The sequence below is a fragment of the Notolabrus celidotus genome, chromosome 14, assembly GCF_009762535.1.
Source record: "Notolabrus celidotus isolate fNotCel1 chromosome 14, fNotCel1.pri, whole genome shotgun sequence".
Lineage (NCBI taxonomy): Eukaryota > Metazoa > Chordata > Actinopteri > Labriformes > Labridae > Notolabrus > Notolabrus celidotus.
The window spans coordinates 9,652,937-9,667,226 of record NC_048285.1 but is presented as its reverse complement, the minus strand read 5'-3'; the positions used below and the strand labels follow the sequence as shown (position 1 = coordinate 9,667,226).

Genomic DNA, 14,290 nt, shown 5'->3' with positions numbered 1-14,290 from the left:
AGACATCACTGTGTATTCGAACCAACAGCCATGCCAGATGTTACATCTTATATTAAAACATCATTTGCATACTGCCTCAGAAAACGGCTTAGTTCCCCCGCCAAAACATATGAACCCGGATCGCATCCAGGAACTCTTCAAAGGTTAGAGCTTCAAATTTAGTTGCCTCCATTGCAAATTGCAGATCAACTTTCTTTGCCGTGCTGAAGACAAAAAGCCTAGCGTGATTCCTGAGGCAATGCACCTGGCCTTCATCTTTCAGGACCATGTGGAATAAGGCGCTGCAAAGTCAAGTGGGGGATGCAGTCGATGGTTATCTCGAGACTGGAAAGAACCTTCTTGGTTTCCAGAGCCCTGCTTAATACTGGGCTGCCATTATGGAGAAATGAGTTTCCAGTAAAAGCAGTATCACTGTTAATTGATGGAAATATGAGAACAGTGTGGTGACACAAAAAGTGTCACTGCTTTGGTTTGGCTTTTTTTTTTGGTTCACTTTTCATCCAGAAACAAAAACAAGTGTATGAAAAGAGGCTTGTGTTTTGAATGTTGATTTTCGCTTACATTCTTGGGAAAAATCAGATGCCAAAGAAAACTTTACTTCCAGAACAAACAAGCAAGATGTAAAGCGGGAATGCCAGAATAGCTGTGCTATTACTTCCTCATGTTGTGGAAATATCTTAAATATTCTCTACATTTGTGTCTGTTTTCACTTCAATTTTTTTCCAATATTTGATTGATAGTACTCACTTTCCCTGAGGTAATTGAGATGAGAGAGAAGCACTTCGGCGTTGTACATGGTGGTGAGCCGGAGGAAGTCGTCCTTGCCCATCTTGCAGAGCTCTTTGCCGTCTGTGTTCTGAAACATGGCTGTGTCAATCTCTAACAGGCCATACTCTTTGATCGCCCACTCAAGCCACTGGCGCACGTGGTCCTGGGACCACAAAGATGGGTCTACAGGTGGACAGAAGAAGAAGAGAGAGAGAGGAAGTTTGACTACATTGCACAGTTGTTTCTGGACAGACTCTTTGACAGTTGGAAGAGCCTCATATCTGGAAAGGTAAGTACAGGGGAGAAATGAACAAATTGGAAACAGAGTTTTATATCAGTAGCAGACCTTGTTCAGAAAGTTGTAAATATTCTTTGTTTTATTTTTATCACATGGACAGGGTTAGCATGAGGGAGATGAGTCATATAAGGTTTCAAGGGAATATCTTCCACAAAGTAGAATTGACGCTGAAATCCTTTCTTGTTATTTCTAGACCTTCGCAACACATTTCAAACCACCCCGTTTAAGAATCAGCATAAACACAGTATTTGTGAGTACCTGACCTAAGCCTGATACATAGTGCAGCACATTTGGAAACCAAAACCCCAAACTTACCACTTGTGGTTAAGGAGTGGCGTCCATGTTTAGCTACTATTAGGTTAGTAGATGAGTGGCCGTTTGCCTCAGTTTAGCAATAACATTTCAATAGCCTTTAAAATGGAAAATGTACCAAGGCTGCCTTTCATTTTGATACATCACATGTTCTTAATCATGGGAAAATACAGTGATTCTCTCTGGCTTTCTGGCTGAAGTGTAACAACATAATCAACTTAGACATTCAAATTTGTTTTTGTACGGCTAAAGCTGCACTTGTTACTCCCTGAACTATCTGATTTTACATACTGAAAGATCATATTTGTTAAACCATTAAAAATCATATAGGTCTGGAAAACTAGCACATCTCTACCTGCACAAACTCATTTGTGCTCCCACGAGTGGCATAAAACACTGGAACAATGGTTTACCCAATGAACCAGCTAAATAGAAATGAGACCCATAAAACATTTACAGCTTTCCAAAATTATACCCAAAAGCAGAGTAACAATATCTCTAATCACAATGGCAGCATGGAAAAAAAACCAGGGGCATTTTCTTTCAATGAATACACTGATACAGGTTTACAGGTTTTATGACTACACATTCAAGCATATTGTTGAAAAAGTTATTCTCACCTGCAGGTACAATGACTCTCCGCTCATTGGTGGTCATGTTTGGGGGAGGGGCATTCTTCTCGTCCATGTAGTTTCCATAGTTCATCTGAGATGAAGTGTCATTACTCCCCACCAGCTTATTACATTTACCAACACTGCAGTCTACTGGAGACTCCCTGCTACATAAATACACACAAAGAAGAAAGTTGTGGAAATATTATCAGCTGATGCATTTGGTGTTGTTTTATCTTTCCCAGGCACTGACTTTGGCACAATATTTTTTAGCTCTAAACTTGCCATGGCCACAAGATTAAAAGCAAAAAGTTAACAGTAATTGTAGTCAAAAAAGGCAAGTAAAAGCAACCTTAGTTATGTACATTTTCACATAAAGCTACAGATACACTTATTTATAAGATACACTTACACTTATTTAAAAATGAAGCCCACAACAAATAAGACACAGGACATGGTTGTCATTCCTACCTGGATCCATTCATGTGCTCATATTCTCGCTTGACGTTGACCCGCACTGGCTGGTTGATCCACTCCTGCTGTGGAGGTAAGGGGTTGATTTTGTGGGTCTGGCCGTAGTCCTGTGTGCCAGATGCAGTCATTTCTGTTTTGGGGAGAGGGGCAGCAGCAGCGTACGGAGGCTCAAATAAGGACTGGTCTTCACTTACCACTGATAGCGCCTCCTGTGGATGGAGAAAACACACATTTGGTATGTATTTGGTAACTGAGAATTAAATAATAACACACTTAAATAGGCACATTGATATACTTGACAAATATGGTAACTAACTTGTTTTGCAGAGAGCAAAATGATAATATTGGAAGTATTGTTGAGCAATTCTCCTGTAAATGAAACTACAAAATTCTACTTGTTAGCTTAGCTTAGCATTACACCTGGATGGGGAATAAAACAGGTTACCTAACCCCTTCCAAATCTAACAACTAACGAACATCTCTACAAATTACCTGGTTGTAGACTTTTGTTCACAGACACTGAATTAAAGAGTTGGTATTTGTTTGGTTGCTTGGCAGTTAACTTTAAATACTGTTACATATCAAAGAAATTATACATGGCAGCTAGCTGCTTCACTCTGCCTCTCTATGCTATGCTAACCTGTAGCTCAATATGTAACAGACAAATAAAAGAGCGGTATAAATCTTCTCATCTAACCCTTGATGAGTAAACAGGTCTCTCGTTTGACACATACCAGAATCTTGTGATATCATATTTGAATTCTCTTGTGTATTTTTGTTTACAGCAATTACGTGCAGTTATTGGTCATATCGCAGTCTGGCATCCACAGTAGTTTGTGTACACAGCCCATGTAGCAACTTTAGCTTCCTGTTGATGTTAGGATGACTTCAATCAAGCCCAAAGTGGAGTAAGACAGAGTTGTAAGCTTGGGCGTTACTGACGTTATTTGTTCATACATTCAGATGTTCTTTTTTAACTCACAAAAAAATGTTGTCTTGAATTATCACATTGAATGACAGGGTTTCAGGATTCACGGAATTCTGGTTTCATTAGAACTTTCTTTCTCCTTACTGCTATAATCAGTATCTTCTTGACTTCAAATCCTCTGTCATACCCTGACGTGTCTGTTTTGAGCAGCTGATGGCTCAACAGAAGCGGGTTTGGGTTATGGGGAGGGGGGGTGTCACAGCTACACTGACCCCTCTGCTGTGGCTCAGCTGGAGCAATGTCAGTTTATTAAAGCAAACAAACGCAGAAACTCAGAGCCGGCCAAGTTATTACGTGGTTTCAAACATGCTCGTGTAATGTCTTGGACACATGCATTGATTGTTCACTTGATGGCTTACATTTTAACATGCAGATGTCACTGCTTAGAGTTTGACAGAAAACAGAACCAGGCACTGTCACCATCCTAGATCTGTGCCAGGCAACTTCAGCTGGCATAGAGTAGGAACTGCTCTATGATAACTTGATGACAGGGCCTTAGTAGTTAATAACACCATCTATCATTCTTCTAAAAGTTTTACACAAACAGAAAAACTATAAGTCAGAATATCAAATGAAATCACCAGTCATATGGTTCTGCTGAGGATTAGGCTCGGGTCTGATGCACATCTGGATCTGATGGCACAGCTTAGACCGAGACGTGTCTAATTCCAAAGGACTGAATTATTTCATTCCAAATGCCACATATCTGCTTCAGGGAGAAAATGCTACTTGATATTCATTGATCAATATTTCCAACACGTAGCTTTTTGCGTTCACGAAAATGAAAAGCAAAATCCTCATGATCCCACCGAACTTCAATATCATTCCATTCTAAGACATTTCATGCAAGCACAAATTTTTCACTTATCCTTTCACTGATTGTAAAGGCTTCCTTTTGAAGCACATGTTGTCATTGTTGTGAGAAGAGGTCGACATTAGCATGTATGTCTGTGAACATACACCAAAACACTTTGATGACTGTGGTATTGCTGATCTCTTACATCTCCATTTTGACGCTGCATTAAAAAAAAAAAAGTCTTAACAACAAAAATCGCAACATGTTGTCTTTTATGACAAGCGGTTAGAGCTGCTTCTCAATAATTAAAACCATGTCAAGTGGCTATGATTGTAATTTTGACTTGTACATAAAAAAAGAAAACAGATGATGCTGCATGTTTCAGAGAGATCTGAGTTCTTAAAGTAGAAAAATAAGCGAGGATAAACTTGGAAAACATGCTTTTGATTATAAAAATGTAGCTGAATAACTAACACGCACAAACTGACACAATAAAACAAATAAAAAGCAAGGCTTTGACTCAGTGTCATGTATTATCTCATTAACAGCAAGTCAAATATGACTTATAACGTGTTTCAAATTCGAGACACAAGTTTGTACTAATATAAAAAACTGCTACTCTTTAGGGTGATAGGTGGATGAAAAAGCTGAACTTCTCAAACACTTTTAACCATCTCGCCAAAATTAGATTTTCCAATGATTTCATCAGTGGATCCATCACAGTCTGAGCCCTGGCAGTGTGGCTCTATCTGAGCACAGCACAGCAGCCAGTCTGCGGATGATAAAGTGTAGAAGAGTGAGGGAATGTCTCATTACGACCAGATAAGAGCTGAGTTAAATATTATGACTGTTGCACATTATATTTACTCTGACATATCAGCCCGGACAATTGGAACCATGATTGGCAAGTGGTTGGAATCTATCAAGATTATAAAGGTTTTTTTAAAAATAGGACACACCGCAGTCGTGAAGAGAAGCTGAAAGGATGTCAGACTGGTGCCAGACCAGTGCCTATGTTTTCTTTCCAGTATCTGCGGGGAACACACACACTGCCAGTGAGAGCTAACAGTTACAGTGTTTTTCTCATAGTCTCATAATGTCCACAGATAATCTCAGTGGCTTTTTGTCACTTGTGGGAACCATATCTGAACATCTAGATTCTGAATATAAAAAATGTAAAATGATGTGTTTTTATCAAAACCTTTAAAGGATCTGAATTTTATTTTTTGTTAAAATACAGTACTTTATGAAAGAGTAGCAGAATAAAGGGGGAGAAGTCAGAGTTCAGCTGTTGCACTGCAGGCACCATCACATGTATTGTGTGAGTGTGACACCTGCTGGGAGCCACCTCTGTTCTGTTTACGTCAGCCCAGTCTATCTCCCCAAATGCGTCACTACGCGTCTGGAGCAGACTGGATATATGCAATAGCTCCACATCCAGACTACACGTGTGATTGTTTGACGTTCACACACAGCCATCTAGCAGGAGCCACCCAGGGGGGGCATTCCTGCCCTTTGTTTAAGGAGGAAGAGGAAACCTGTCAGGAAAAGATTGTGTAGAACAGGAAGCTCTCATGGCTAGAGAGCCCTTCCTTTCCTTTAGCGAGCATGAATGCAGCTAGCAGCCAGTCATTTATACCCGAGGATTCAATTATGATTACATTAATTGTAGCAACCTCTTGCTTTGTTTCAAACATCCAAGCTGAGGCATACATGTCCTCCAACTGCGCGGCATTCAACCCCGATACATAAGAAAACAAGCACAGGGTTGTGAGCGGTAAATGACGGGATCTAAGTGACTATATGCAGCCTGACATTCTTGTCTGGCCAACGTTTACACTCTTCCAAAACTCACACCACACCCAGCCGCCGCAAAGCCGCTACTTTAAATTTCCAACAGAAAACAAGTCGCATCACTTTTCAGCAACATGAGAGTAAATGCAGATGCTGCAGTCTTCTGAGCCTCCACTTGTTAACTGGAGGACACAGACTGAAGCATCGCAGGGCGAACTAATCGGGACTTGCCATTCAACATCTGGTGACCGCAGCCATAATGCATCTGGAATTTGACTGTCGGGGGCCAGTAGCCAGTGTTAGAGCACAGCAGAGCTCTTGACTACCAACATACCATTTCAAAATAGTTGTGTAACTATAAGAGGAGCAAGCCAGTGTACCATTGTGAAGACCTGCGGTTTTTAAGTTTTGCAAACTGAGCAGTTACCCCGCGAAGTTACCAAATGACAGCTTTCATTACACTTCGACAAAACTCTCTGTACGGCGGAGGCAGAGGAGTAAAAATAATCAACAGTAACAAAGAAAACAAGATGATTTGTTTATTAAATAGCAAACTATGACAGTTTTTGACCCATGACAGGATCTGCTGCCTGAGCCGGGCGATGTGCCACACCGTCGTTGCGCAGCTCTACACATCATATCCAGCGGTACATCCAGTCATGGCTATTGCTCAATCCCCGCTGACCAGACTAAACTAAATCTTTAAACTCGTGGATAAGTTATACTCACATAAAAGTAAGTCTACAACATGTTGCCCGAACACATAAAGACTCATTTTCATCCTTCCAGACGTGCGTAATTGTGCGCTTCGTCCCCAAATCCGAAGCGTGATTCTGATCTAAATCAACATCGTAGCGTTTCCTCATAACCAGCCAGATTTTAAAAGAGGAGAGCCGATGCTTTCAAAGGATGATTCAAAATAAGGAAATCTGATTACCGCTTTCAGACTGAGAGAAAAAAGCCGCTCATCGTCGTCAGATCAGAGGTCCCTGCTCACAGACCAGCACACAGGGGCATTTCAACCCATTGCTTAAAAAAAGGAGGCGCAACTCCGAAAAAGCAGTCTCCCACAAACTCATACACCCCGTTCTCCACCCTTACCTTAATAGTTCCGTCCATTTTGCGCAATTTTCAGCGGACCCCGACAATATCCCGAACATGACACGCTCCTGTATTAATTCCAGCCCCCGGTATGTGGCGGAGAGAAAGAGACACTTTTACCGGATTGAGTTTTTTCTTTCCTCTAAATTTGGGAAGTGAAGTCACCACTGTTGAGAAGGTTGAGAAGGAAGCTGTGTGTCACAGAAAGCCCTGCCTTCAAAAAAGCAGGATACTGTCCCAGAGAGATAAGCAGGGAAAACAATTGAGTGCTCACTCCGCTGTTATGTTTTTCTGCTCGGAAATATTTACAGGATGACTGCCTGCGTTGTGCACAGCCATTGCAATGGAGCCTGCTGTAAAAATGGGTTGTGTTGTTTGCTTCCCAGTAATGCCACAGATAGTGTGTAAGCGTTTATTATTTGTCCGAGGTATGAATTATTTCTGCACACATTCAGCTGAGGTTTTAGGGAGTGCGCTTTACTTTCACAGGTTATTTGATCTCGTGTTTTAGAGCACTTTCAGTTCACGCCTACACTTCAGACTTGCATCTGGCCATGCCTCCAGCCTTCTGTAAATCAGCCCTTTCTCTGTTTTATACTATATTTCACAGTGAAAGTGATACATTAAATAAAGTTTATCTTTGATTTTGGACAGATGTTTCTCAGACAAGCTGCTGAAGGAGCTCTAAATCAAAACAGGAGAAACCTGAACACCTACAGGAGTTGTTGCAGTCTTGTCTTTTTCCCCCTTGCAGCTCTCTGGGAAGCTTCTGTGAAGTTTTCCTGAGACACCATTAATAAAATCCAAGCATTCAGCTCCTAACCGCACTACAGTCTGTGGGTCTGTGCTACACGTGTGTGTCTGCTGTTCAGTACAGGACTTGAATAAACTGCAGCCTGCATCAGCAAGAGAGCACTTGAAACTGAGACACTGTGTGGACTGTTATGGATTTTAACAATATAATATACATTTCGGAGTTATGTATTGATATGTAATAGTTCCTCCCCACTCGTCTGAGCTCAGAAAGAAAAAAAACAAACCCCTAATCCCCACCCCCAGGTATTTTTTCCCCTCTCGTCTGCCCTATAAAATTGCCCTCATCAATTCAAGCATAATTTTAGTGCAGATGTGAGACATGGAGCCGGCTATGAACGTGACCAGACCAATAACACTGCAAAAAGAGTCTGTTTTTTCACAGACATGATGTCACATTGACCTTCTTAGTGTTTATTTTTCCAAAGACAAACGAAACAAGCGTATAATTCATAAAACACTAGGTAACATATATTTAAAGAATTCAAAATATGCAGTCCTTCCAGATTATATATTTTTAATAGCTGTGGATTTTTCACTATAAGAAATAGCCCACTACCCACGACTGTCACAACTGCCATTTGACAGGAAAAACAAACAAACAAAGAAAAAACAACAACTTTATTTTAGATAGAAGTGAATGTTACTTATCACGCCGCCCGTATGTTTAGTTGAAAACAATAATAGTGAATATTTTTTGCAGTGTTGGGGTTCTGCCTCGGGGAGCGGCCTCTGAATGGCCAAACAGAGAGCGCGCCGCCGCAGCGACTGACAGCAGGGCCGGCCTGTCTGCTCTCGACTTGGGGGTCTGGTGGTGGGGCTGAGGGCCCCCACCCTTGGGACCACCACATCTGGATCCTGCTAAGGGTCAAGGCTTCTCCTGCCTGAGGCCAGTTCAGACTCGTGTAATTAAGGGAGACACCTTGTTTAACTCTTTGCTGACTGGTTTGGTTTCTTTATTATTTATTTACTTTCTTTTTTTTTAATTGTATTATTATAGTTTTACTTTATTTTGTTTTGTTTTCCTATACATTCCCGACTCTAGGGGGCTTTCATTCATCCATTTTATTGTGGAGGGGCCAGTGATGAGAAAGAATATCAAAGAGCTGCTTTACGTGTGATTCACCATTCAGGGTTCTAGATAGAAATATTCCCCTGAGATGTTCTAGTCCTTCTTTCTGTTTTGCCCTGCAACGTGCTTCTCTTGGTTTTTGTTTCCATTTTTAATAATGCAACCTTACTCTCTCAACTCCTCCTTTGAGTCCTAAAGTAGCTCAAGTCATGTAAAGATAGAACTGCAGTATTTAAATATGACTGAAAATGTACCAAATACTGGTCAGTGACTCAAAACCCTCATGTTTCTCAAGAAATCTGACTGTATTAAACAAAAACAACATCACTCATACACTACTTTAGAGTCCTCACTCTCTATGTCCAAATACCTGCCATCCTGGCCATACAAATCAATACAACTACTGGGGGTCCAGGACCTACCAAACCCATAATGAATACAGTGGTAACAAACATTTTGGAAGGCCAATAAACAGATGCAAGTTGGTTTACACAGTGAACCACAGAACATCTGGCTCTACGCTGGAACTAGACAGCCAGACATTTCTCCCTTACACCCCGAGCCAGTAGCTCCTCTTTCTCTCCACTGCATGGGGCAACCAGCCAGAGGTGGGCGGACACTATGCAGAGTTTAAGTTGAGCAGTCCTTCAACTGTTTGGCTCATCCTTTCCTTTTCAGCTTACGGGAAGGTATACTAAGATTTAGAGTATGGAGGGTTTGGTCCCAGACTTAGACGAGAGAAAGTAGAGGGTTTTATTTGTCAATTAGGCCTTACAACTAAAGACAAGCAGTCAGAGAGGAGACATAAAAAGTGAATTACACTTAAATAGATTTCTTTAATCAAGTAGACTTTTGAAAAAACTATTGTGAAATCTCTGATCAAGATAAAGGTACTGATCAAAGTTCCCAAAACCAAACTGAGGTGCCCTAAACAAATTATCTTTCTTGTTTTTTTTATCACATTTTTTACAGTGTGGATTGAAGGTACAAGAGTACCACAGGCTCGCAGTCCTGAGGTAAGGAATGATGAAAATAATGACTTTTATGGGAAACTATTTGAGTGTTATTCTACCAAAGAAATAGTCCCAGTCAGTGTGAGCCGGCGAAGTTTGCTGTTTATTAGACTGCAGACTTTTATTCAGATCATTCCTCCTCCCGGGCTAGAAGGCAGCCTGAGTCAAAATACTGAGGGCAAAACGTGGAGTCTGCAGCACACATAAGCACGAACTGTCTGGCCCCTCGCTCTAGGCCATAATTAATTTGAGATTTATTTTTATTGGAGAGTTCCAGTCTCGCCTGGCCTTAACCAAACAAAACCAAATGCTGGGCCGTGGATTCGCTTGAATGGGGAATATTTCTTTCAATTCTGTATTGAGGCGTGCCACATTCTGACCAATATCTCCTGAATGTGAGTGAGCCAGTGAGGGAGACACTCGCACGCAAAAACTACACGCAAACTCTGAGCCCGGGTAGAAAAGAAAAATAACATTATTGGAGTCAAATCAAACATAAATAATCGAGGCTGCATTTCCAGAGCTGAGTGTAGAATATCTGATCTGAAACTGAGAGATAACTCCTAAAAAGGGTTTTAAAACTCAAACTCCATATTTTGCTTTGTCCCTCATTGACCTCCTCTCTTTAGGGGAGAGTGGAGAGACTCGTTTAAAAGCACATTTATTCCTTAAAACACTCCTATATTCAATTTTCTCATCACAAATCAGGAATTGTGTGCGAATACTGAAACGCTGAGTCTCCCAGTCGTGGCACAAACGCTGAAGCTGGATGAAAAGAGCCCTTATTCAAAGGGGGGGACAAGTCTTCAAAACACTCACAGGTCTCTCTTGGAAAAATACCTTGATTATGAAGATATTACCAAAGCTTGCCCCTGCACAATGGCCCATTTTAATGAGGCACAATCCGAGCAGTCACCCTCGGCTGTGTTATGATGGATGTGAGCAAACGCCAAGCAGCCAGCCAAATTAACTGGCACGAGAGCGAGCAAAGTGCACACTGGCCCTGGTATTCAGTGGACATTATATGGTCAGAGACGATTATGTATATATAAAAAAAGAACTATTTCTTAATGCTTCCAGTGTCTCAGGTATGTAGCAGTTGCAGGTATTCATGCGCCATATGAGACGCGATGCATTTGTTATGTGAAAACCAGATGTGCGCTGTTTGCTTTATTTACACTGTCAGAACTGTGGCGGGGAGAGAGAGACAGAGAAAGAGAGAGAGAGGGAGGGAGATAGATGACGTCAAACTGGATAATGTGTCTTAACAGAAGCCTTCTGGACTGGAAACGAAATGTATATTTGCAGGTGTTGAAGTGAAATTATTTTAAACAGGTCTCTCTTTTTTCATTTTGCTCATTACATTTGTAAACAGAGTATTTTGAAAGTCAGGTTAACACTCGGATGAAAATATCTCCTGCTGAATAATTGTCGAAAAGACGGCTGGTCATCACAGCCTGAGTGAGTTGGAAGAAAAAGAGAAGACCCCAGTTTGTCCTTCCAACTTTACCTGGCGGTAGAGGCGGCGGTGTCTTACCTTGACGTAAGACGACGTGTCAGGAACAGTCTGAAACATGTCTACTTGACAGACAGGCTCAGGTGTGCTGAGTGTCCAGTCGGCCCTGGGGAAGGGGAACGGAAGATAATTAATTATACAATTATTATCAAAGTCGTCATTTCGATTTAACATTTTGAAACTCTTTCTCTTTCTTAAAAAATGAACAATTAAAAAAAACAAAAAAACTAGATGTTGTTATAAAGACATCACTTGGCCCACACTTGACATGACAGCTCTGTGCTGAACAGCAAACATCCACAAAGTTCCGCGGGTTTTGTGAACTTCCACACAGGGCACTCATGGGTTACCACTTCCAGCAAAATAAAGGGGAAGTCAAATTTGCTTAATGGCCCCCTGTATGTCTGACTGCACACATAATCCCCTGATTCATTCTGAGAGGAGGTTTTTTTTTTCTTGCATGGTCGGGGTATTAGATACGGGTACGTTTTAATTACATCTTCTCGTACATTAACAACACCAACAGATGGAAATTACACCACTGAACTACTGCTAACATGGATGAATTACTCCAATAGGAGCTGGGCAGTAAGAAGAAGAAGAGGGCCCCATCCCAACCCCCATCACGTTTTCCCCTCAAGCTTACCACATATTGAAACACTTTTCGCTTTAATAAGTGCAGCTTACAAAGTCTAGGGTGAAAGGGCACTTAGAGGACGGTGTCTTTAGCCCTTCCCTCCCCGTGCAATTATTAGGAGGCAGTGGCACATACCACCACAAATGGCCGTTATATAGACTGTGTGATTAAGCATATGAATATATATGGACCTCTATATTAGCACCTGGACGCGCCGTTAAAGTTCCATGTATCTTAACAGGGCCATTGGGACGCCCTTCTCCTGTTCAGTAGCCTGTTCAGAGCTCTGACCTGTCAGGATTATAAATATACAATCAGGAACCTTGAAGCGACACTACGTTTTAGTCTAATTATTGGGGGATGCAGATTGCAGGCCCTGTGATCTCAGGCCAATACCTGACAGGGTAATTCAGCAAAAAGAAGGAACGAAAAATGTAACAATGAAAATACACAGAGAGAAATACCTCTCCACACGCTATCAGGGGTTTAATGACACTATACAATTTCTCCTTTTACTGCACAATTTCACTTTTTGTGTGGAATGCCTGCCTCCTGATAAATTAGCCGAGGAAAGAGGGCTTATAGCCTATATGAATGTGGCACAGTTTAAATACATGTATGGGACCAATGTTTTTTTTTTTTTTTGTCCTCTCGACTTCTGCAGGCAAACGCAAGGCTCGCCTCATAAAGTTCTCCAAATGCATCCAATTTCTGCGCGGTAAAAGGAGCATAGGGTACCGCATCTGCAGCCAATTAGACAGAGGAGGACTGGTGAATAACGGCGTGAACCTCCCTCCGAGACAGCCCCGTGGGCTGGGACCCCTCTAGTGTTACATTTTAAGCATCTTACCTTGCTGTTATCCATCATAAACGAGAGCCAACTGATTTTCAGCTAATACGCATTCCATTTTGTTCTTACGCACAGACTTATGAGACTGCGATTACTTGAGCTGACACAATAATAGTATTGTTCGATTGTTAAACTTAAATTCAACCCCGATTTCCAATAAGGTAACATTTAAAACAAATTTGATGATAACCCACACAGTCATCAAAACAAAGTTGAAGTCAGATGCGTAAGTTTTGTTGCACTGTCACAGTCATTCCGAATCTCCACCTCTTTTATACCGATTGGCGTGCATCTTCTTACAATGCATCTAATAACAATGATACACATTTAACGAGAGGCAATGACTTATTGTCCTCATGCATGCACATCTTAGCCGCAGAGTTTACCCAAGCACGACTTCAGCGAACACGAATCAACTTTTTCTCACTCACCTGTCGTTTCTGTGCAGCTCGTCGGGTCTTTTTTTCGATCTGATCACTCTTCTACCAATTTTCAACTAATTAGTCCCGTCCTGGCAATGCTGTTTTCCAATGCTGATGACAGTGAGTTATTTAGAAAGGGGCTGAAAAGGAGCGCAGGGTGCATGAATGGAAATGTTGCTGAGATGGGAGAGCCGCGACCAATGAGCAGCGAGAGAAAACCTCCCCTTGCCCGTGTGAGGCCACTGAACCATGAAATAAGGGAAAAGCAGGGAGAAAAGGGCGTCATAAATCTGCTTTATAAAGCCTTTTGGTGGAGAAAAATCTTTCAAAAGAGGAGATTATTTTTAATTGTTCCGAGATTCGAGTCTTAAGTATCATTCTTAGAAGAGATGAAGACGCAGGACTTCAAATATCAACACAGCGGTTGTGCATGCGGTTGCTGTGAACAGTTTGAAAGCTCCAAAAGCACCAAAGACATCCCAAAACAATGTTATTTTCTTCTATGAAGATGTCATTGTTTGCTCTCTATTCTGTAAAGTTTATTTTAAGATTAAAGAGGTGGACAAATAAGTCAGAGATGGACGACCAGAGAGCATTTCATCACACACTTTTCTTTTATAGTCATTTTTTCATTCTTTATTTTTTCATACCAAACTACATTCTCATTCACAACTAATAACACAAATAACTGTGTGTGAATTTCCTGAGTACATTTAGACAATCTATCAATGTTTACATCTGCTTTCCAGAATAAGCCACTATTTCATTTTGTTATGAGGAACACCTAGATATAAACATTTATATTGAGTTTAATTCATTTGATTA

General features: G+C 41.2%; 1 protein-coding gene across 7 annotated transcripts in view; it reads right to left on the bottom strand.

The window, feature by feature from the left end:
* Positions 1-13,620, bottom strand: part of fli1 (Fli-1 proto-oncogene, ETS transcription factor) — a 32,546-nt gene extending 18,926 nt beyond the window's left edge. The window contains exons 1-6 of one of the 7 annotated variants that reach the window (XM_034701409.1): positions 13,475-13,620; positions 11,578-11,662; positions 2,658-2,672; positions 2,461-2,570; positions 1,999-2,156; positions 748-951 (exon numbers count right to left, since the gene is read on the bottom strand). In XM_034701409.1, coding sequence (XP_034557300.1) covers positions 748-951; positions 1,999-2,156; positions 2,461-2,570; positions 2,658-2,672; positions 11,578-11,616 — 526 coding nt within the window. In that variant the 5' untranslated portion in view covers positions 11,617-11,662; positions 13,475-13,620. Of the gene's footprint in view, positions 1-747; positions 952-1,998; positions 2,157-2,460; positions 2,673-6,978; positions 7,285-11,577; positions 11,663-13,474 lie in introns of those variants that run through there. The other 6 variants (XM_034701405.1, XM_034701406.1, XM_034701410.1 and 3 more) reach the window with 6 other exon arrangements.
* Positions 13,621-14,290: the final 670 nt, after the last annotated feature.